General features: G+C 42.2%; 1 protein-coding gene across 1 annotated transcript in view; it reads right to left on the bottom strand.

Moving 5' to 3' along the window:
• ALDH1L2 (aldehyde dehydrogenase 1 family member L2) overlaps positions 1 to 23,405 on the bottom strand; it is a 57,137-nt gene extending 33,732 nt beyond the window's left edge. The window contains exons 1-6 of the mRNA XM_055574901.1: positions 23,281 to 23,405; positions 9,200 to 9,344; positions 7,763 to 7,997; positions 5,607 to 5,772; positions 568 to 669; positions 277 to 366 (exon numbers count right to left, since the gene is read on the bottom strand). Coding sequence (XP_055430876.1) covers positions 277 to 366; positions 568 to 669; positions 5,607 to 5,772; positions 7,763 to 7,997; positions 9,200 to 9,344; positions 23,281 to 23,328 — 786 coding nt within the window. The 5' untranslated portion in view covers positions 23,329 to 23,405. The remainder of the gene's footprint in view (positions 1 to 276; positions 367 to 567; positions 670 to 5,606; positions 5,773 to 7,762; positions 7,998 to 9,199; positions 9,345 to 23,280) is intronic.
• Positions 23,406 to 23,852: the final 447 nt, after the last annotated feature.

The raw sequence follows: 23,852 nt of genomic DNA, 5'->3' as shown, positions 1-23,852 counted from the left end.
AAAACTGCAGTCTCCCTGAGAGCAGAGGCTGTGCCTAGTGTCTGCCTCACATCAAATGCTCCATATGTGTGGAGTAAAAAATGGACCACATGACCATGTGTACCTAGGCTCTTTTAGCTGGCCACGTGTACCTAAACTCCTTTAGTTGGTCACGTGTACCTAGAACACAAACTCTCCTCACAAGCAAAGGAAGAACCAGGGGAAGCCTAGACTCATGAGTAATGCCTCTTACAAAGGTCACATGCCGAAAGAAAACATTGGGCCCCTAGAACATACCTGTCCATTTATCTCTGCCCAAGCTCCAGGGACTTTATCATGACCTCGGATCCAGTTATGTAAAGCTTCAGCAGACTGATTCCAAGAGATCTAGGAATGTGCAAAGCACAGGTTGAACTTCTCAAGTTTCAAAAGCAATAGAAACATTTCTCTCCATCAGTGGCAGACATGGGTAGGGATGGGGCAGGTGGCTTGGAGATCTTTCTTTCATTGAGGAAATGGTACACTGAGAACTGCTCGAAGGTGGGGGATAGTGAATTCTGAGATGCATAACTGAGTTGATATAAATACCTCAGCATTTTCCTTTCTCTGGATACCTTCATATGTTGCTCCTTCTTCTGACTGGGGAATGCGAGGAGCTTTACCATCAGCTATGAGTTGGACAGCTTCCACCTAAAGCCAAACATGTTACTGGTGTTAGAGTCCAGTGGTCAACAATGACATGGTCTGTTTAACTGAAGTTTCTGTTTAACAGAATTACTACATATAAATCTGACCAGAGAGTCAGACTTTGATAAAATAACTACCATTTCTTTGAATCCATAATTGTACCAGGCAGTGTGTTAGGTGGGGTTTCCCAGGTGAGAGAGTCAATTCCTAGGCAGGTTGATAAGAAGTCCGGGGTTCCCCAAGGACAGAGGGGTCTGGGGTTCTTAAGGAGGAGCTAGGGGTCTGGAATTGTTAGCCCCCATCTGTAAGAGAGAAAGAAGCAACCAGCAGACCATCTCTCTACTGGAGGTGTCCCTCCCTGATCTACGTGGGGGTGTAGACAGACTTTACACCAAAGCTTCCCTTCCTTGGTGGGACTTAGTCTGTCCCTTACTAATGCAGGCACTGTACTCGTCCCTCCCGGTTCTACCACCGAGGCAGGGTAGAGATGCACCAGGGGTAGACCTGATGACATCCTAGACTGATGTCCAGTTCCTCACCATTAAAACCTTGCTTGCCTCTGATGCCACCTGAGGTGCAATCAGTAACCTTCCGGAATGCTTCCCAAGCTAAGACTGCTGGGGGAAACATTCGGTACAACCCTGAGTATATTCCTGACCACAATAAGACCAGTATGAACATAAAACTGAGATGTTCCTTCCAAGCATCACCACACCAGTATAAGCAATAGCAAAAGAGATGGTGAAGGGCTGGTCAGTGAGGAAAAATTGATTTTTGTCCTCGAGTTATTAGGGCTAGTCCTTCCATTTCATTCCCACAGATTCCACAGAAAGAATATCTAAGGAGTTGGGACAAAAGCCACTGGAAAGCCTCCTCTGGTCCACTAAGAGCTAGCATTACCAAAGGAAGAAACCCATTGCACTTCCAATCTGAGTAACCTTTAACTTCAGAGATGCTCTTGGAGCTAGAGCTCCATCTAGCTTCTGAACTTTTGACTCCTAGAAAAGCTAGGCGCTTCCTGACTCCCAATCCAAGTTGGGGTCCTAAGTAACAGTACACAGTAACAGCATAGATCACAAGTCCCTTGAAAGTCTATGATCCGACAGATAGGTTAGTAGTTCTAATTCCCAAGGAGTTATGAAATGGTCAAAGAAACTGGAAAGTTTGACCGAGAAAGGAGAGTTCGGTCCACACATTTTGCCCATTTCTGGTCAGTCCCTGAAGGAGATGTTGGGTCCCTCTTGGCATTGGCAGGTTGGTATAAACCCCCGACAGGTTTCTGCCATAAGCCATATGAGGTCACTGCAGAACCTCAGAGCAGGGCTCCTCCTCACTTGCTTTGCTTAAGGAGTGTCATTCATTCACACAAGCATACTGTAGAGTTAGTAAAGTACAGCAGAAAACGTGTTCGCTAGGAGAACAAAGAACTAGAGCTCCAAGCATCCTTACCTTGTCCTGAAGAATCCCAGATGAGCCCCCAAGATGAAAGGTTGTTACTGAACCATGAAAGACACCGGGATTCTTGGCCTCCAGAGGAGCAGAATTCAATCCAGGGCCAGAGACAAGGCTTGATCGCTCAGAGCTTTTGTGTAATAAAGTTTTATTAAAGTATAAAAGAGATAGAGAAAGCTTCTAACATAGACATCAGAAGGCGGCAGAAAGAGTGCCCCCTCGCTAGTGTTAGCAATGGAGTTATATACTTTCTAATTAGTTATTACAGTGAATCAAAAGAATGTCTGGAGGTTGTAAAGACCTTACTAGACCCACTCCCATAATTTATAAGATAACAGGATTAGCCAGAAGGTTTTTTCCAGAAACTGTCCTCAAGCAGTGTACATTACTGTTATATAATCCTAAGGAATGTAGAGGAAAAAAAGTTTGTCCTTTCCTCCTCCTTGAGAATTCCAGACCCCTCTCTCCTTGGGGAGCCCCAGACTTCTTAGCAACCTGCCTAGGAATTGACTGTCTCACAGGTGGCGCTAGTAGTAAAGAATCTGCCTGCTTGTCACAGCAAGAGGCATAAGAGACTCAGGTTCAATCTCCAGGTAGGGAAGATCTCCTGGAGTAGGAAATGGCAACCCACTCCAGTATATTTGCCTGGCAAATCCCATGGACAGAGTCTGGTGGGCTGCAGTCCAAAGGGTTGCAAAGAATCGTACACAACTGAAGCGACTTAACACACACACACACACATATGGGTTAGCTTCTTTATGTAAAATATCCCTTGGTGGCTCAGAGAGTAAAGAATCTGCCTGCAATGCAGGAGACCTGGGTTCGATCCTAGAAGGAAATGGCAGTATTCTTACCTGGAGAATTCCATGGACAGAAGAGCCTGGTCAGCTACAATCCATGGGGTCACAAAGAGTCAGACATGACTGAGTGACTAACTAACTAACATCACACAAGTCCTACAAGGTGGATATTATCAGTCTTGTTTTACATATGAGGTTGCAAAAAGCCTCAAGCAACTAGCTTGAGAAAAACCAACTAGCTCAAGATCACAGAGGAGAAGGCACTGGCGACCCACTCCAGTACTCTTGCCTGGGAAATCCCATGGATGGAGGAGCCTGGTAGGCTGCAGTCCACGTGGTCACTAAGAACTTCACTTTCACTTTTCACTTTCATGCACTGGAGAAGGAAATGGCAACCAACTCCAGTGTTCTTGCTTGGAGAATCCCAGGGACAAGGGACCCTGGCAGGCTGCCATCTATGGGGTCGCACAGAGTCAGCCACGACTGATGCGACTTAGCAGCAGCAGCAGCAAGATCACAGAGATAGCTGGTAGGTGTCAGGGAAGAGTCTGTATCCAGATCCATCTACTGCCAATATCCAGCCTGCTTTTAAACATGACTCCTTTATTTAAACACATTTCAATCTTCTCTTGCTTTTTCAATGGAAATTTTAGGAAGATAATTGTAAAATAAATCATTGCGGGTTATTTTTGCTCATCATGATCATTTTAGAAAATAATACATTGTTATGTTTAAGGAATTCACCTGGCTTTATAGTTTAGGACACCTGGAATAAAAAAAAATTAAAGTCTGTCCTTGAGTCTGATTGCCTTTGGGATGTGTCCTGTGTCCCGTTCTGTGCACCATTTATTTTTACCTTGAGTTGAGAGCCTGTGTCCTTCACTGGGAGACCTATGTGAGCTCATGTTCTCAGTTTTCTCTCTAAGTACTCACAGCTAAGTACTCCAACCTCTTCAAGAGCATGTGGAGGGAGCCACCTGGGACAGGTTCAAGCTAAGCTCATTCATTCCACCCATTTCTGGCTATAATCCAGGTTTGCACAAATGCTACTGAACACACAGAATACTACTTTGATTATAATGATCATTTTGAGCACCAACTGCGTGCCAGATGCTTTACACAAATGTCATTTAATTTTCACAACAACAACCTTGTAAGTCAGGCAGTAGTGTCCACATTTTATAGATGAGGAAACCAAGGCTAAACAGGCTAAATGAATTGCCTACTATACAACCAACAAATGGTAGAACAAGACCTACTCTCTTAATCATTGTGTCAGTCACTCAGTCGTGTCCAGCTCTTTGTGACCCCATGGATTGTAGCCAGCCAGGCTCCCCTGTCCATGAGATTCTCCAGGCAAGAATATTGGAGAGGGTTGCCATTTCCTTCTCCAGGGGGTCTTCCCAACCCAGGTATCAAACCCCAGTCTCCTGCATTGCAGGTAGATGCTTTACCACGTGAGCTACTAGGGAAGCACCCCCCCCCTTAATCATTAAATGATAACAAACAAAATACTGCTCTCCTTTCTCCTAAATCAATGGCTGCTGTTTTATATTGTCTTATTGTCCACCTCTGTGCTCTACTTCTACCATATCAAACACTGCTGCTACTGCTACTGCTGCTGCTAAGTCGCTTCACTTGTATCTGACTCTGTGCAACCCCATAGACGGTAGCCCACCAGGCTCCCCTGTCCCTGGGATTCTCAAGGCAAGAACACTGGAGTGGGTTGCCATTTCCTTCTCCAATGCATGAAAGTGAAGAGTGAAAGTGAAGTCACTCAGTCGTGTCTGACTCTTAGCGACCCTACGGACTGCAGCCTACCAGGCTCCTGCGTCCATGGGATTTTCCGGGCAAGAGTACTGGAGTGGGGTGCCATTGCCTTCTCCGATATCAAACACTAGAAGACATTAAATGATACTGAAATTATCTTTCAATGTTTTTACAGGTTAATATATCGCTTCTTTGTGATGTGCATATTTTGAGTTTTTAATTCAGAGCATACCTGAACAAATAAAGCAGTGTCAAATTTTGCCCTATTACATAGTCTGATTTTAAATGTTTTTGAAGGAAGTCCAAATTACGTAGCAAAATTTCTTCAGATTTTGCTGCTACTGCTAAGTTGCTTCAGTCGTGTCCGACTCTATGCGACCCCATAGACGGCAGCCCATAAGGCTCCCCCATCCCTGGGATTCTCCAGGCAAGAACACTGGAGTGGGTTGCCATTTCCTTCTGCAAAACATAAAAGTGAAAAGTGAAAGTGAATTCGCTCAGTCGTGTCCGACTCTTAGCGACCCCATGGACTGCAGCCTACCAGGCTCCTGCATCCATGGGATTTTCCAGGCAAGAGTACTGGAGTGGGGTGCCAGATTCTTCTACCTCTTTATAATTAGTCATTATAAACAGGATGGAGATCCAAATAGGTGGTAAAATAAATGGAGTTTGATGACTACTTTATCCAGTTGATCACTGTCCTCAGAAGAATAAGTCAGTTTCACAGAATAAGAAATTCTGAAGTTCAGATTTCCTCCCTCAATATACCATCCTATTAGTAAATATAATAAAATCTAATTTTGTTTTTCAGACTTATTTTTAGTAAAAAGTCATAGGAGCAAATTCTCAATAAAAGAGAAACATTGCCAAAACTTTAAAGGTTTACTAGATTCTCCTTGATGGCATAATTGTACTGACCATGGCCTTGATTCCTTCTGGAAAAAGAAATCGATTATAAAGCGCATCTACTGTATCATTGGGTTCCACATCACACGACCTCTGGAGAAGGATGGGTCCTGTGTCTAAACCGTCATCAGCCCAGAAAACAGAAAACCCAGCTTTCTTATCTCCCATGATTAGAGTCCTGTGAAAAGAAGAGTTGCAACGTAACACATTGGTTAACTGTATCATAAGGTGAATTAGTAACATGAAAGTACAATGTGGTCACAGTGGAAAATAGACAGTGAATGAAGCTACTGTGAAAATTACAGCAGGGCCGGGCGATATCAGCATTCAAAAAAATAGAACTTAATGGCTCTGTGATTTTATACATCCCCATCTCTGTAATCTTTCTTATTAATACACAGTAATGAAAAGGCATCAGAGACTATCAGTACTATGTCTCACTGACTCGCAGGTGTCGGCTTTCTATTGCAACACCAAGTAATTTTGCCCACCAGGGTCCAATTCCCACATTGCACCTGACCCTGTATTAGGCAGAATAAGATCATGAAAGCTAAAACAGAGGATAGTCAGTGCAGTGTTGAAAGGAGAACTGATGTTTAATTTAGGTTGTATAATTCAGGTATAGGCATCACTTAGAGCTGGAATTAGATTGTCTATAAATAAATAGTAAAAGAGAGTGGATTAATTCAACTACTTGTCTTATGTGTTCTATAAATTTAGCCTAAGAGGAAATACTGACCCTACAGACCTTATGGCTTCCCAGGTGGCGCTAGTGGTAAAGAACCTGCCTGCCAGTGCAGGAGACATGAGAGACTCGGGCTCAATCCCTGGGTCTGGAAGATTCCCTGGAGAGAGTCATGGCAACCCACTCTAGTATTCTTGCATGGAGAATCTCATGGACAGAGGAGCCTGGGGGGCTACAGTCCATAGAGTCACAAAGAATCAGACACAACTGAAGCAACTTAGTATGGACACACACAGGCCTTATAATATATAGAATAAACCAGATAGATGGGAATACATATATAAAAGCATATCAGAGAGCAGGCTAATATAGACAGAGTATGAAGTGATAGGTCAGCCATACTCTTCACTGAAATCATTGTTACCTCTCTGAGCTACTAGCCAAGAAGACCAACTCAATCAACCAACCAATCAATCAACTACTCATTGCAGAAATCTTGAGGAACTAATTGGCACTGTGTTATCAAGAGCCTTGAAAATATTCATATACTTTGAGTCAATGATTCTGCACATGGAAGCAATGTGAAATGAGAAAAAAAAATACATGTTTAAATACAAAGATATTCACTATAGTACTATTTACAAGAGCCAAAAAGAAGTCAATTCATGTAATCAGTCTTGAAACATTAGGTTGGGCAAAAAGTTCACATGGGTTTTTCCATAGTATGCTATAGAAAAATCTGAATGACATTTTTGGCCAGCCCAATACAATTAAATGTTTTTCACCACATTTAAACCAAGGGTAGATTTTCTGCCTATATGATAACTTGACCCTGAAAGAGAGCTGAGGGTTATGCAGGTAAAGGAGAGATGGTAGAGATGATGAGAAAGGCCCACTTTGACCCACAGTATAGTGTACCTATGTATGATACTGGGCAGTAGCAGGCAGTGTTCTTGAACCTGGGCCTTATGGCAGTAAAAACATTAGACCATAGCCCTTTCTCCCCTCAAGAAACTTAACCTTGAATGGGGGAAGATAGACCACGAGAAAGATAATTTCAGGTAATTCAGCATTTCCTGAAATGTACCTGAGATACTCTATGCAAAAAAAGTTCTATGGCCAAATAAATTGAGGAACACTTTGTACTCACATTCCTCCTTGGAGATTAGGATGCTCACATGAAAGTACATATTAAATTCTCTAAATTCTGAGAAACAGAAATCCAGCATAAACCAGACTTGTCTGAACACAGGACCTTTGCTTGCTCAATACTTAGTTACATCCAGTGGAGCCAATAGGTCATAGAAGATTCTTGGGAATGCTGTTCTGGCTTATGCAGTACCTCAAGCCCTCAGGGAGTTCATGCAATCAGGACCTCACAATTGTTCAAGCATACCTAGTTCCTTGATCACCTAGGTTAAAAACAGAAAGATTACGGGCAATAGAAATGGGCCCATCTTGGTTATTTAAAGAAAAATCTCACCAGTTGATAGCAGAAGCTCCTCTGTGCCTGGGAAGGATAGACGGGTGATAAACGATGGAACCATGCTTTGGGCCATCAATTATGTCCATGGGGATGAATTGTGTGCAGAAGGGAAGCACGTTGAGCTCAGCACCCACGGATCTGTAGGCCTCTGCCACCTCCTTTATGGTCTTGCCCTTGACTCTCCATCTAGGGAACTTGAACACAGGGGTCCCATTTTTCTCTGCAGCCAATGCTGAGCATGAAAGAGAAGATTATTTTCATCAAAAAAGTTTGGGCCATAATTCTGTATTACTATGAGTTCGCACATTGTAATTTCATGAAACATCTACAAATAAAACATGATGAAGAACAATTTAGATTCTGACCATCTCACCAAGGTCACCATGGCCCAAGGTAGCTGCTTTAAGCCCCACTGTATAAGTTTAATGTGTACAGCATAATGATTTGACTGACATACATCATGAAAATGATTATCATAATAAGCTTAGTAAACATTCTTCATCTCATATACATACAAAATGAAGTAGGAAAAAATTTTTATTATTATGATAATGCTTTGGATTTACCCTCTTAACAACTTTCATATGTAACATACAGCAGTGTTCATTATATTTATCAGGTTGTACATTATATCCCTACTCCTTACTTATCTTATAATTGGGAGTTTGTACTTTCTGACTACCTTTATCCAATTCTCCCAGTAACAGGAACTAGAATAAACACCAGAGCTGCTTCTTTCAAGAAAAAAAACTTAGAGTTATCATAGATATTATTTCCCAACCAATATATTGCATCATACCAGTGATTTATAAAGATTCAAGTCACAAGCCAAGGTTTCTAGATGATAGTTCTTATTCTCTACCTGTAGACTGTTTCTATTGGGTTGACCAAAAAGCTCATTCGGGTTTTCTGTACCATCTTACCAAAAAAATGAACCAACTTTTTGGTTAACCTAATATCTGTTTCTTGCCCTTTTTTTCAACATAACTAAAGTGAGCAAATCAGAATCACACTGTAGGTTTGCTTTGAGGATGGCTATTTTCTTTACCTACTGTTAAGAGTCAAGCAGCCATCGCTATAATTTGAGATAAATGTGTTCTTTATAAGCCCACATCAATTGCTATCATTGGATGTGGGCTTCCTTGCATTCATATTGGCACCTCTGCATCAGACATTATTCTACATGTCTTATAGAACCTTTGGAAAGTCACAAGCGTAACTCAGGAAAAACATATGCTTGGAAATTCCTTTGATGGACCTGATGATTACCACATTGGTAAGTGGAGAAACTCAGTACAACAGGGGCCTGCATCTTTGTCTTGAGGCCCACAAGAGAAGGGAGAATGTTTGAGTCTGTATCGACCATACAAATAGACTTGGCCCGAGAAGGCCAAGTGCAGAGTCCATGATCCAGTTGCTCCAAGATACACTCACCAAGTGGGTCAGCTTTTCCATCTTTGTCTGGAACTGTGAACACTCCCACGACTCGATGGCCTTCTTTGCAGAGATGACTATACACCTCCTGTCCAAAGAGGCTCTGACCAATAAGTGCCACTTTCAGCTTGTTTTTGAAACAAACCTGTGAAACAATTCAGTAGTGACAGATATTAGTATGGATGGGTTTCCCTGGTGAGTCCGTGGTAAAGAATCCGCCTGCAGTGCAGGAGACACAGGTCTGATCCCTGGGTGGAAAAGATCCTCTGGAGAAGGAAATGGCAACCTACTCCAGTATCCTTGCTTGGGAAATCCCATGGACAGAGGAGCCTGGCAGATTACAGTCCATGGGGTCACAAAAAAGTCAGACATGCTTTAGCGACTAAACAACAACATTAATATGGATAGAAGATACACGGATAATAAATAATCTTTTCTCAATAATACCAGATGGTAAGGACTACAAAAGGCTTAAAGGTTTACAAAGTAAAATATTTATTGACATACACTGAACTCAGACTACATGCTACATACTGCAAGTAATTTCACACCTAAGTATTCCTCATTTTCCCTTTGTTTTCACTCACATGATTATTCATTATAATCATTGAGATTGCATATATTTTTACAAGGTATTTCAACTCCTTGATAAAATGAAACCAGATGTTAACAAATAAGCCCAAGTTTCACAGTTAAAAACAGTGTAATTCTCATTAAGATCTACCTCAATAAAACAATGTTTTTATGCCCCACAATTTAGAAATAAGAGCTGAATCATCTCTCACCTCCAAAAAAAAAGCCAAGAATTAACATCTAGTAAAATATAGAGGTCAAAACCTAGTGCCACCCAACCCTTATTAGTTGTGTGACCTCAAGCAAGTAACTTTTATTTGTCTTTTTTTCTCATCTATAAAATGCGAATAGCACCAACTCACACAATTCTGATTGAAGTAGATGACAATATGTATTAGGCTTAAAGCAGTGTCTGACACACAGCACTGTAAGTAAAAGCTTTAATAATGTTTTAAAGGTTTTGCCACATAGTAGACAACTCTATGTTTTTTCACATAGTCCAGAATTCCAAAATTCTTGGTAAGTAATGGTAATCTAAACTCATTTGGTTTCAAGATCTGGATTGATATAATAAAATGTTTTTTTATAGTCTTTGAAGATGTCTTATAAATTAACACAAAATCATTTGGCTTCAAACTTGACTGAACTGACAATACTGTTTATAGTCTTTAATCTAGTATGCTTTGCTGCAGAGAAAATCAATCAGTGTGCTTAGTTACAGATACTATCCCAGACCTTGCTATGAAGTGCACGTAAGTTTCTATGTACCATACAAATGCCATTAAATGTGAATAACTCTGAACCCCAAACACATTGGGCCCCACAGGTTTCAGAGAAGAAATTGAGGTCTGCCCATTATTTCATTCATTTAATCTTCACAACTATCCTGTTTTCTTACCCCTCATTTTGTATCATTCTATTAATGAAGAAACCAAGGCTTAGAAAAATCTAGTTTATCACCAAGGTCACACTGGCAAAACAAGGCAAAGGTAGAGCTTGAATCCAGGGCTGTCAGACTCCAAAGCCCACATATGTACTTAAAATGAGCCAGCACTGCCCATCTCTTCCAACTTATTTTTTTCAAATGAAAAAAAGAAATTGGAGTATAATTGCTTTACAATGTTGTGTTAGTCTGCCTTCTTTTTAGAACACTACAGTGATGCACAAAAATACACTGATTGCCAATAAATATAAACATCATATAGATAAGAATGGCACTAACGGAGTTAAAGTTTTTAAGGGCTGTCTTTAAGCAATTATACCTTTTGTAAATTCTCCCAAGAGGAAGTCTTTTCACCAAGCTTAAGGTAACGTGTGGATGTGACAGTTGTTAAGATGGTGAAGAGCGTCACCAGCTGAAGCGTGCTGGATGCAGGATTGTGCATGTAGGGATGGTAATCAGAGTCATGACCTCCTACGTGAATCCCGTTTTGGCAAAGAACCAACCCCAGCTCCCCAGAGTTCTTTTCATCTTTCATTCCACCACATTAGAATTCAGCTCCACAGGATTTGGACATAGAACATTTTTCCTTCAGTTTGAATGGGATTCATTAACGTTCCAGAAAGTCATTCTAAATTAGCAAAGCCTCACTGTTAAAATCTGACTATGAGAAACTTAATTTTCCCTTATTTCCTATTTTATTTATTTATTGGTTTAAATTTTTTTAATTAAAAAATTTTTTTTAACTTTTTATTTTATATTGGAATATAGCCAATTAACAGAGTTGTGCTAGTTTCAGGTGGACAGAAAAGGGACTCAGCCATACATATACATCTATCCATTCTCCCCCAAACTCCCCTCCCATCCAGGTTGCCACACTGAGCGGAGTTCCCTGTGCTACACAGTAGGATTTCGTTGGTTATTCATTTAAAATATAGCAGTATGTATATGTAGATCCCAAACTCCCTAACTATCCTGTTTTCCCCTCATTCTTCCCTCCTGGCAACCATAAGTTCATTGTCTGTTTCTGTTTTGTAAATATATTAATTTGTATCATTTCTTTTTAGATTCTGTAGAAATATCATATGACATCCCTTATATGGGAATTCACTTTACTAAGGGCATAAATGACATCCCTTTTTAGGCATGAACTTAAAAGCATGCAGGTTCACACCTTCCCTGTGAGCTCATAATTAATCAATTAGGGTTTGGGTTTAAAAATTCCTTTCAAGGGCCAGCCAAAGTTTCTATCCCCAAAGAGCCTAAAGCTTCAACATCTAACAGATTCTTACAAACAGACAGACAGATTTACTCTGTAAAAACAGCTCAATTTGCCTACAGATAACACATAACTATTCATTTCCTCTCATTCAAAAACTCAAAATGTTTGGTAAATACTCTATTTTCAGATCCTATAATTAATGCTGTTGCTTGATACAGAACCAATGCGCTTGCTAGCCTAGAAAATTTGGCTTTTACCTCACACCATTACCAATGCCAAATATCTTAAGACTTCCTAAATATTAGTTGTAAAACAATCAAGGGCCATGGGGATGAGCTGACTCAAATGTAGTGTGCCCCCAGCTGTCATCTCGTTATTGGGATTTCAATTCCTAAATCAACAGTCCCCCAGAAAGTGTTTAAAGAAACCATGTCAGTATCTCTGGAAATCCTACATTCACTGAAACACTTTCTGAGCTTAGTGGTAAAACTGAAACTATAAAGGCAAGTTTCTAACAGTGAGAAAATTTCAGAGTTAATGATTTTAAGTGTTTATAGTGAGTTAGTATAATTCTAAAGAACTGTACTGGGATGTTTTACCTTAGCCTTATTTCTCCAAGTATGATCTGAGGACTGACGGTCCGTGTTGGCAGAATCAGCTGGAAGAAAATGTTAAAAATGTGGTTTCCTGGGTCCCACCCCTGATCTACTGAGTCAGACCCTCAGGAAGTTGGCATTAACTCAAAAGCATATGAGGAAGTTTGGACCCTGTCTCTGCACCATATTAGCCCGGGAAGCTGCATTTTAACAAGCTCTCCATTGACTGACAGGCATATGCAAATCGGCAAATCTCTGGTGTTTAGAGTGTGTGTCCATCCCTCCAAAATGTGTCTGCCCTGGGGAGTCTGGGTCAGAAAGAAGTGGTGAAGTAATAGCAAACATTTTAATGAGACCCTGGGGTGTGTCAGGTATTTTAATATATGTTATCTCATTTTGATTGCCCAATGACTCTCAGAAACAGGCATTAATAAGTTGTTTTACAGATGAAGTGGAGAAGGGGATGGCAACCCACTCCAGTATTCTTGCCTGGAGAATCTCATGGGCAGAGGAGCCTGGCAGGCAACAGTCACCAAGAGTCAGACATGACTGAAGCAACTTAGCACAGATGAAGAAATTAAAATAGAGAGATTAAGATACAGCCTGGGGTCCAATCACTACTAAGTGGTAGCTCTGAGATTCTAACCCAGTTACCACGTCAGTGCCATTGTTCTTCTATAACACCAGCTGCCGGGTGTCACTTAAAATCTGAATAATAATAGTAACTTATCCTATAACTTACTATTATTATCGTCATAAGGATTTAGTGGGATAAAGCCTGTAATATGGCAATGCGTGGTGTGTGGCAATAGTAAATGCTCAAAAAATGTAAACTATACAGAAGAACTATACAAAAAAGATCTTCATGACTTAGATAATCATGATGGTGTGATCACTCACCTAGAGCCAGACATCCTGGAATGTGAAGTCAAGTGGGCCCTAGGAAGCATCACTACAAACAAAGCTAGTGGAGGTGATGGAATTCCAGTTGAGCTATTTCAAAGCCTGAAAGATGATGCTGTGAAAGTGCTGCACTCGGTATGCCAGCAAATTTGGAAAACTCAGCAGTGGTCACGGGACTGGAAAAGGTCAGTTTTCATTCCAATCCCAAAGAAAGGCAATGCCAAAGAATGCTCAAACTACAACACAATTGTGCTCATCTCACACACTAGCAAAGTAATGCTCAAAATTCTCCAAGCCAACTTCAACAGTACGTGAACCGTGAACTTCCAGATGTTCAAGCTGGATTTAGAAAAGGCAAAGGAACCAGAGATCAAATTGCCAACATCTGTTGAATCATTGAAAAAGCAAGAGAGTTCCAGAAAAACCATCTACTTCTGCTTTATTGATTACACCAAAGCCTTTGATTGTGTGGATCACAACAAACTGTGGAAAATTCTGAAAGAGATGGGAATATCAGACCACCTGATCTGCCTCCTGAGAAATCCGTATGCAGGTCAAGAAGCAAGTTAGAACTGGACATGGAACGACAGACTGGTTCCAAATAGGAAAAGGAGTACGTCAAGGCTGTATATTGTCACCCTGCTTATTTAACTTAAATTCAGAGTACATCATGTGAAATGCCAGACTGGATGAAACACAAGATGGAATCAAGATTGCCAGGAGAGATATCAATAACCTCAGATACGCAGATGATACCACCTTTATGGCAGAAAGTGAACAGGAACTAAAGAGCCTCTTGATTAAAGTGAAAGAGGAGAATGAAAAAGCTGGCTTCAAACTCAACATTCAAAAAATGAAGATCATGGCATCCAGTCCCATCACTTCATGAGAAATAGATGGGGAAACAATGGAAACAGTGAGAGATTTTATTTTGGGGGGCTCCAAAATCACTGCAGATGGTGACTGTAGCCATTAAATCAAAAGACGATTGCTCCTTTGAAGAAAGCTATGACCAACCTAGACAGCATATTAAAAAGCAGAGACATTACTTTGCGGACAAAGGTCTGTTTAATCAAAGCTATGGTTTTTCCAGTAGTCATGTGTGGATGTGAGAGCTGGACTATAAAAAAAGCTGAGCACCAAAGAATTAATGCTTTTGAACAGGGGTGTTGGAGAAGACCTTTGAGAGTTCCTTAGACTGCAAGGAGATCAAACCAGTCCATCCTAAAGGAAATCAATCCTGAATATTCATTGGAAGGACTGATGCTGAAGCTGAAACTCCAATACTTTGGCCACCTGATGTGAAGAACTGACTCCTTGGAAAAAATCCTGATGCTGGGAATGACTGAAGGCAGGAGGAGAATGGGACGACAGAGGATCAGATGGTTGGATGGCATCTCCAACTCGATGGACATGAGTTTGAGTAAACTCCAGAAGTTGGTGATGGACAGGGCATGCTGCAGTCCATGGGGTCACAAAGAGTCGGACATGACTGAGCGACTGAACTGAACTGAACTGAAATGTCAGCTAGTATTCTTATTATACTACAAGTAATACCCAGGTAAATAAAATGATGATATCGAACCTTTCCTATGGGAGTGTACCATGAGGCAGGCACTCTACTGAACCCCTTTCACTAATTAAAAACATGTATCAAATCCTTATCATACATCATTAAGACTCACTGTGATCCATTTTACAAATGAGAAAACAGGGCTCAGGGAAGTTAAGTAACCTGGCCACAGATAATAATAATAATCAGATCAGATCAGATCAGATCAATCGATCAGTCGTGTCGAACTCTTTGCGACCCCATGAATCGCAGCACACCAGGCTTCTCTGTCCATCACCAACTCCTGGAGTTCACCCAGACTCACGTCCATGGAGTCAGTGATGCCATCCAGCCATCTCATCCTCTGTCGGCCCCTTCTCCTCCTGCCCCCAATCCCTCCCAGCATCAGAGTCTTTTCCAATGAGTCAACTCTTCGCATGAGGTGGCCAAAGTACTGGAGTTTCAGCTTTAGCATCCTTCCTTCCCAAGAAATCCCAGGGCTGATCTCCTTCAGAATGGACTGGTTGGATCTCCTTGCAGTCCAAGGGACTCTCAAGAGTCTTCTCCAACACCACAGTTCAAAAGCATCAGTTCTTTGGTGCTCAGCCTTCTTCACAGTCCAACTCTCACATCCATACATGACCACAGGAAAAACCATAGCCTTGACTAGACGAACCTTTGTTGGCAAAGTAATGTCTCTGTTTTTGAATATGCTATATAGGTTGGTCATAACTTTCCTTCCAAGGAGTAAGCGTCTTTTAATTTCATGGCTGCAGTCACCATCTGCAGTGATTTTGGAACCCAGAAAAATAAAATCTGACACTGTTTCCACTGTTTCCCCATCTCTTTCCCATGAAGTGATGGGACCGGATGCCATGATCTTCGTTTTCTGAGTGTTGAGCTTTAAGCCAACTTTTTCACTCTCCACTTTCACCTTCATCAAGAGGCTTTTTAGTTCCTCTTCACTTTCTGCCATAAGGATGGTGTCATCTGCATATCTGAGGTTATTGATATTTCTCCCAGCAATCTTGATTCCAGCTTGTGTTTCTTCCAGTCCAGCATTTCTCATGATGTACTCTGCATATAAGTTAAATAAATAGGGTGACAATATACAGCCTTGACGTACTCCTTTTCCTATTTGGAACCAGTCTGTTGTTCCATGTCCAATAATAATAAGGAGTAAAGGCAGGATTCGAACTCAGATCTATTTCACTTCAGCAGATGTACTTCTATTGCTTTCCTGTGTTGATGGTTTTCCTCCTCCCATCTTTTCCTTTTTTTTTTTTTAAAGAAAAATTTGGCAATAGTTTGACAGGTCAATTATGGGATACAGTTTCATCAGACTTTCTAATGGATTACTATGGTGGTCCTGACATGGGAGACAGTTATCATTTGTTAAAGGGTGAAGGCTGGTGACCAGAGGACATTCTTTGAGATACTGTCAGTGCTTGTTTTGTTTGTCATAGTCAGAATTTATTAGGATTTGCAGAAGCACGAGAGGATGTACCACAAAAGCTTGACTTTACAACGAGGAAGTACAGTATCAATGTACAGTGTTGTCAGCAAAACTGGGATACAGAGCAGAGGTTCACATGTTTTAAAGGTGATGGATGACATCTACTCTTAAAATAAAATCCTTAAAATAAAAATGGGGAGTCCAGCAGAATCTGTTACATTGGTGAGAAAGAAGAGGGCATAAAATGATTCAGAGTATTTCTAAATCTGGGTGATAAGTGCTATTATCCTGGGATTCCCTTGAGATAATCTTCTTCATAGAAGAGCCTTTTGCAGGGTATAGGGCTTTTGCTTCTTAAACTATTAATATCAAATATTGCATTCCTGCGGCTATCCACATCCTGGTGAAACTCTCTTGGGAAGCAAGTTAATATGAACTCATTATGCTCTAATGATTGGAAAAAAAAACACAGTCTTCTACAGAAAACTTAAAGGCACAGTGCTAAGAGTCTGAGCTAATCCAAAGCCCTTCTTAATAAAACCATTTGAGCAGGGTGTAAAATAAGGTCAAAGCTGCCTATGTTAGAAATTGTGAGAACTGGCAGTTTTTCCAATGATAATGGGAAAGGACCTTTTTCACAAAAGAATAAAACAAAATGAATTTTTCTGCGACAGTGAGATACCTAACTCTTAAGGGACCATCTGGCACGTGGTTTCCCAAATCATGCCTGACAGTGTGCAACATCTGTTCAAGAAACATGTTTTGGGCATTTGCCATGCTCTGGGCACAGTGTGTGGTTGCTGTTGTTGTTCAGTCTCTCAATCATGTCCAACCCTTTGTGATTGATCCCAAGGACTGCAGCACACCAGGCTTCCCTGTCCTTCACTATCTCATGGAGTTTGGTCAAACTCATGTCCATTGAATCGGCGATGCCATCCAACCATCTCATCCTCTGTCTTCTCCTTCTCCTCCTGCCCCCAATCTTTCCCAGCACCAGGGTCTTTTCCAAAGAGTCAGCTCTTGGCATCAAGTGGCCAAAGTATTAGAGCTTCAGCAACAGTCCTTTCAATGAATATTCAGGGTTGATTTCCTTTCGGATTGACTGAATTAATCTTACTGTGCAAAGGACTCTCAAGAATCTTCTCAAGCACCATAAGTCAAAATCATCAATTTTGGGGCACTCAGCCTTCTTCATTATCCAACTCTCACATCTGTACAGGACTATTGCGTGGTGAAGTGAAGTGAAAGTAGCTCAGTCGTGTCTGACTCTTTGTGACCCCATGGACTGTACAGTTCGTGGAATTCTCCAGGCCAGAATACTGGAGTGGGTGGCCTTTCCCTTCTCCAGAGGATCTTCCCAACCTAGAGATAGAACCCAGGTCTCCCACATTGCAGGCGGATTTTTTTACCAGCTGACCCACCAGGGAAGCCCAAGAATACTGGAGTGGGTAGCCTATCCTTTCTCCAGGGGATCTTCCTGACCCAGGAATTGAATCAGGGTCTCCTGCATTGCAGGAGGATTCTTTAACAACTGAACTATCAGGGAAGCTCCCTGTTGCATGGTAGGGGCTGCAAATCAGTGACCTGACAAGAGGACTATATTTGGCCCACAGAGCATTTGTAAAAGAACTATGATAAGATTTTTGTGAGGTTTTGCATTAGCAGGCTGAATTTCTGACTTCTCTTTAAAAATCAGGAGGCTTGTCAACCATGATCAACATTCCCAAGTGGCAATGGTCAGCTGGAGCTGACCAGGGGATGCTGTCCTTCAACTCTGAATGTGTTTTACTCAGTCCAGCCCAAATGCTTCATTCGTCTTACCTGTGTGGCCTCTGTGGGCATTTTTTTTTTGGATTCCCATGATAAAGGCAACCAGAAGAGTCCCTGTCCTAGTTTGGTTGAATGCCTTTTTGTATTTTATTCCCTATTTGTATTTCCGTTTTGTTATTATTCTTTACCTAAAGGCAAGTTTAATCATTTGTCCTAGTAATCTATGAACTCCTTGAAAGCAGGGACTATTTATCTCTTCTTTTTTTTTCTTCCTTTTTGGCTATGAGACTCTGAAAAAGTTTTTTAACTTCTCTGCATCTCAGTTTCCTGCTTTGTAAAATGAGCATATTAATATTACTTACTTCACTGAGATGTTATGAAGACTAAATGAGTATATGCAAAGCATTTATAACAGTGCCTGGTGCATATAAAGTCCTAGACCAATGGTATTTATTATTATTTCTTCAGGATTTAGACAGTACATAATATATATAAGTGCTCAGTACATAATATATAATTTAATGTGGTTTGAACTTGAATTTGAGGGTCCTAAATTAAACTAGACACCAAAGCAGAGGGTCATGCAATAAGGAAACAAGTCAAGGATATAGTTGCTAGAACTAGGACATAAAGTCAGTACTTGGTTCTAAGAAGCAGGGAAGGGTCCTCTTGAAATGGATCATAAAGTAACCCCAAGTCCTGAACCCAGAGCACCAGTCATGCTTGTCTCAGACACTGGCAGAGGAGCTAAGTAACAGGTTGTCAAATAAATATAATGCCTAAGTAGCCCCCGTCATTGGGAGAAATTAAGAAGCAGTCAGCCAGGCAAGATACTTGAGGTGGACAATAATAGCTCATTGACAAGGGTTTTATTGCTAGATACAGTGAGAGTTGGACTGTGAAGAAAGCTGAGCGCTCAAGAATTGGTGCTTTTGAACTGTGGTGTTGGAGAAGACTCTTGAGAGTCCCTTGGATTGCAAGGAGATGCAACCAGTCCATCCTAAAGGAGATGAGTCCTGGGTGTTCTTTGGAAGGACTGATGCTAAAGCTGAAACTCCAGTACTTTGGCCACCTCATGCGAAGAGTTGACTCATTGGAAAAGACTCTGATGCTGGGAGGGATTGGGGGCAGGAGGAGAAGGGGATGACAGAGGATGAGATGGCTGGATGGCATCACTGACTCGATGGACATGGGTTTGGGTGAACTCCAGGAGTTGGTGATGGACAGGGAGGCCTGGTGTGCTGCGATTCATGGGGTCACAAAGAGTTGGACATGACTGATCGACTGAACTGATAGTTGCACTATTTAAAAAGATCCAGCCATATCATTAAGCTGAGATCATTAAATAACTGTAAGTCCATTTCTTTAAGACAGAGAATTAATTATGCCAGGAAGTATTTTAAATAAATTTTCTCCTTGGATTTTATTAAATTCTGAGAGATTTTTTTTTTCATTCTTCCTTCATTCTGGTTTAATACAAACTCAAAAGTGCTGTGTGATTTTAAAAAGTTTTTTAAGATGAAGGTACAATGTATAAAAAAGATCTTCATGACTCAGATAATCACGATGGTGTGATCACCGACCTCGAGCCAGACATCCTGGAATGTGATGTCGAGTGGGCCTTAGAAAGCATCACTACGAACAAAGCTAGTAGAGGTGATGGAATTCCAGTGGAGCTCTTTCAAATCCTGAAAGATGATGCTGTGAAAGTGCTGCACTCAATATGTCAGCACATTTGGAAAACTCAGCAGTGGTCACAGGACTGGAAAAGGTCAGTTTTCATTCCAATCCCAAAGAAAGGAAATGCCAAAGAATGCTCAAACTACTGCACAATTGCACTCATCTCACACGCTAGTAAAGTAATGCTCAAAATTCTCCAAGCCAGGCTTCAGCAATATGTGAACCGTGAACTTCCTGATGTTCAAGCTGGTTTTAGAAAAGGCAGAGGAACCAGAGATCAAATTGGCAACATCCGCTGGATCATGGAAAAAGCAAGAGAGTTCCAGAAAAACATCTATTTCTGCTTTATTGACTATGCCAAAGCCTTTGACTGTGTGGATCACAATAAACTGTGGAAAATTCTGAAAGAGATGGGAATACCAGACCACCTGACCTGCCTCTTGAGAAACCTACATGCAGGTCAGGAAGCAACAGTTAGAACTGGACATGGAACAACAGACTGGTTGCAAATAGGAAAAGGAGTACGTCAAGGCTGTATATTGTCACCCTGCTTATTTAACTTACATGCAGAGTACATCATGAGAAACGCTGGACTGGAAGAAACACAAGCTGGAATCAAGATTGCTAGGAGAAATATCAATAACCTCAGATATGCAGATGACACCATCCTTATGGCAGAAAGTGAAGAGGAACTAAAAAGGCTCTTGATGAAGGTGAAAGTGGAGAGTGAAAAAGTTGGCTTAAAGCTCAATATTCAGAAAATGAAGATCATGGCATCTGGTCCCATCACTTCATGGGAAAGAGATGGGGAAACAGTGGAAACAGTGTCAGACTTTATTTTTCTGGGCTCCAAAATCACTGCAGATGGTGACTGCAGCCATGCAATTAAAAGATTCATGGGGTTACAAAGAGTCAGACACGACTGAGCGACTGAACTGAACTGAACTGACAATGTATATACAGTAAAATACCATTTTCAGTGTAAAATTCTGTGAGTTTGGACAATCATACGGTCATGTAACTCCTGCTACAATCAAGATATAGAACAATTCCATCATCTCACCAAATTCCCTTCTGTCCCTCTACAGTCACTCCCTCCCCCTAACTCCAACCCCTGATAATCACTGGTCTTTTTTTCTATCACTATAGTTCACTCTCTCCAAAGTGTCAGATGAATGTGGCATGATATGTGCTCAGTTGCTCATTCGTGTCCGACTCTGTGCAACACCACGGACTCTAGCCTGCTAGGCTCCTCTGTCCATGGGATTTTCCAGGCAAGAATACTGCAGTGGGTGGCCTGAGGGGATCTTCCTGATCCAGGGATTGAACCCATGTCTCCTGTACTGGCAGATGGATTCTTTACCACTGAACCACCTGAGGACCCATATAAATATGAAACACTTTGGGTTTGTCTTCTTACATTTAGCATACATATTTGAGCTTCATCCCTATTGTTTTTATCAACAGTTCATTACATTTTTTTTTTTTCTGAGTAAGAGTCTACCATACGGATAGATATACCACAGTTTGCTTATCTTGACACCAACTGAAAGACATTTAAATTGGTAATTATGAAGAAAGCCTCCGTAAACATCCAGGACAGGACCGGGAAGCCTGGAGTGCTGCAGTTCATGGGGTCGCAGGGAGACCGACATGACTGAGTGACTGAACAACAACAACAACAAGCATCCATAAACAGATATTCCGATGAACATAAGATTTCATTTCTCTAGGGTAAATACCTCTGAGGGCAATTGCTGGGTCATGTCATAGGTGTATGTTTAACTTTATAAAAAAAAGGTCAGTTGTCCAAAGTGACTGTACCATTTTGCACTCCTATCAGCCGTGTTTGATTTCAAACAATTCTTATAGAATACAGTCTAAAGGATGGATCTCCATTTTCTACAGAGTAAAACATCCCAAATGCAACACCTAATATTCCATGTTCTCCTTTTGGCCACTGAAGAACTTGCCTTCTCCCCAGCCATATGGCACAGGTCTCCCACATGTATTCCTGGAGACAGACTCAGGCACCTGATCTCGGACCATGCCTGGTGCTTGCCCACTTGGGTGTTTTTGTTTATGCCATTTGCTACCTGGGATGTTCATCTTTTATTACTGAAAGCTTATATAATCCCACTATTGACATCTTTTCATCCTTCAAGAATCCTGTCTGCTTCCAAAAAAGACAATTAAAGGTGTTGACAGAGGAGGCCAATGAAACAGGCAAACACAAGCCCCTTGCTCTCTGTACCATTCAACACAGATTCCCATGTGCCACGTAGCAAGAGAGAGCTAAGGAGGAGTCCAGAGCACTGCAGAGGAAAAACAGCAAAGTCTTTGCCACAACAGGTCTCTTTCCCCTTATTACAAAAATAACTAGAACTGTCAGCATGGGATAAAGTGAATTCTCATTACTTGTGGCTGCCTGGGAGACCAAAGCTTTCCCATTTATGCAACTTTTGGCCAGTTCTGGGTGCGACTCAAGACCTCTTGGTTCCAAGTTTTGTTTTGTTTGTTTTTTTTTATCTGGATAGGTACACATGCACACATGGCTCTAGCAGAGAAGAGGAATCAAAATGCCAACTCTTTTATAACACAGCAAACAGGCACTTCCTATAAAAGAGATGAGGTACATGGGATGGATCTGTTTTCTTCCCTAAACAGCTCGGACTCTGCCTAGATGCACAGATGCATCTCTTCCTCAGGCCCCCTGAAGTGCTGAAGTCAGCCCCACATGCAACGTGTCCTCCTTCATTTCATCGCTGGAGAAGCTGATGCAATTCCAAGGCGCGGGGCCGGGCCAGGCCAGGGCTCTGTTCTTGCATCATTGTTTACCAGTATTCCAGGGTGGCTGCTTCTGCAGCGCCTGGTAATCGTAGAAAGCTTGCCATCTGCAGCTCCGGAATAATGAGCTGGCAGTCACCGGGTGGGACTGCCATTGTGTGAATGGGCACTGCATGCCCATGGGGAGCGTTGACACCTGTCGGGCTGCGGAGGAGGACCCGGTCGTCTTGATGCCACTCTCCTCCAAGAGGTGGACTCGGTCCTGGACCTCCGCTCCATCTCGTAACCAGGCAGGGGTCTCAGCATTGAAATGAAAGCTGAAAGGAAGCCGATTCTGTGCCCTTGGCCGAATGACTGTTTCCACCCTGTCAATCCCAGACAGACATCCTCAGCCCCTCCCGCTAGCGGACAATGGCTCGTTCGACAAGCCCATTCGGGACCCTCCTAGGACCTTTACCTCCACTCTACCAGTTTAAAACAAACAAACAAACGTTGTCTTGCAAAGTAAACAGCTGCCCACCCTAGCCCCGCCGCCCGGCCCACCCCGAATCTGGAAAGCAGCCCCCGGGTGAGAGCCGGGACGCTCGCCCGGGCGAACTCACCCGGCCGGTGGAGAAGCGCCTGAGCGCCTGGCCGCCCCGCCACAACATGCTGGAAAGGAGCGCTCGCGCTGGCAGCCCGGGAGCAGCTCAGCCCAGACTCGGCCAGCAGCCTCCGGGTCCCTGGCGAGTCCCGGGACCCCCGTTACGACCCCGCCCCCTCGCCTGGCCGGGCTCCCGCGGCCAATCCCGTGCGACGGGGCGGGGCGTGCGCTGGTCTCCCGGAGCTGCCCTGGTGTCCAGCCAGAGGGACGGCTTCTGGCGGCTGCCTCTGTTCCACCCTCACTAGTTGTGGGATCTTCTACCAGTTACTCACACTTCTGAGGTATATAAGGATCTGCCTTAAAGGTCAGTCTGACACCCCAACTCATGTCCTTAGCACAGTCCTGAAAAGACAACGTGGAGCCATGGAAGTAAGGGGTGGGGGGCACCTTCGCAACGTAAGGGTCCCGATTCCTACCTCGTAGTCTGATAAGAACATTTAATGAGATTGTGTATAAAGCACCTGACAAAGGGCCTGGCAGAGATGATCCCTGATAGACGACAGACAGATAGATGGGTCCTTTCCCCTCACC

This window comes from Bubalus kerabau, chromosome 1, assembly GCF_029407905.1.
Source record: "Bubalus kerabau isolate K-KA32 ecotype Philippines breed swamp buffalo chromosome 1, PCC_UOA_SB_1v2, whole genome shotgun sequence".
NCBI classification, from domain to species: domain Eukaryota; kingdom Metazoa; phylum Chordata; class Mammalia; order Artiodactyla; family Bovidae; genus Bubalus; species Bubalus kerabau.
This window is presented reverse-complemented; position numbering and strand designations above follow the sequence as displayed.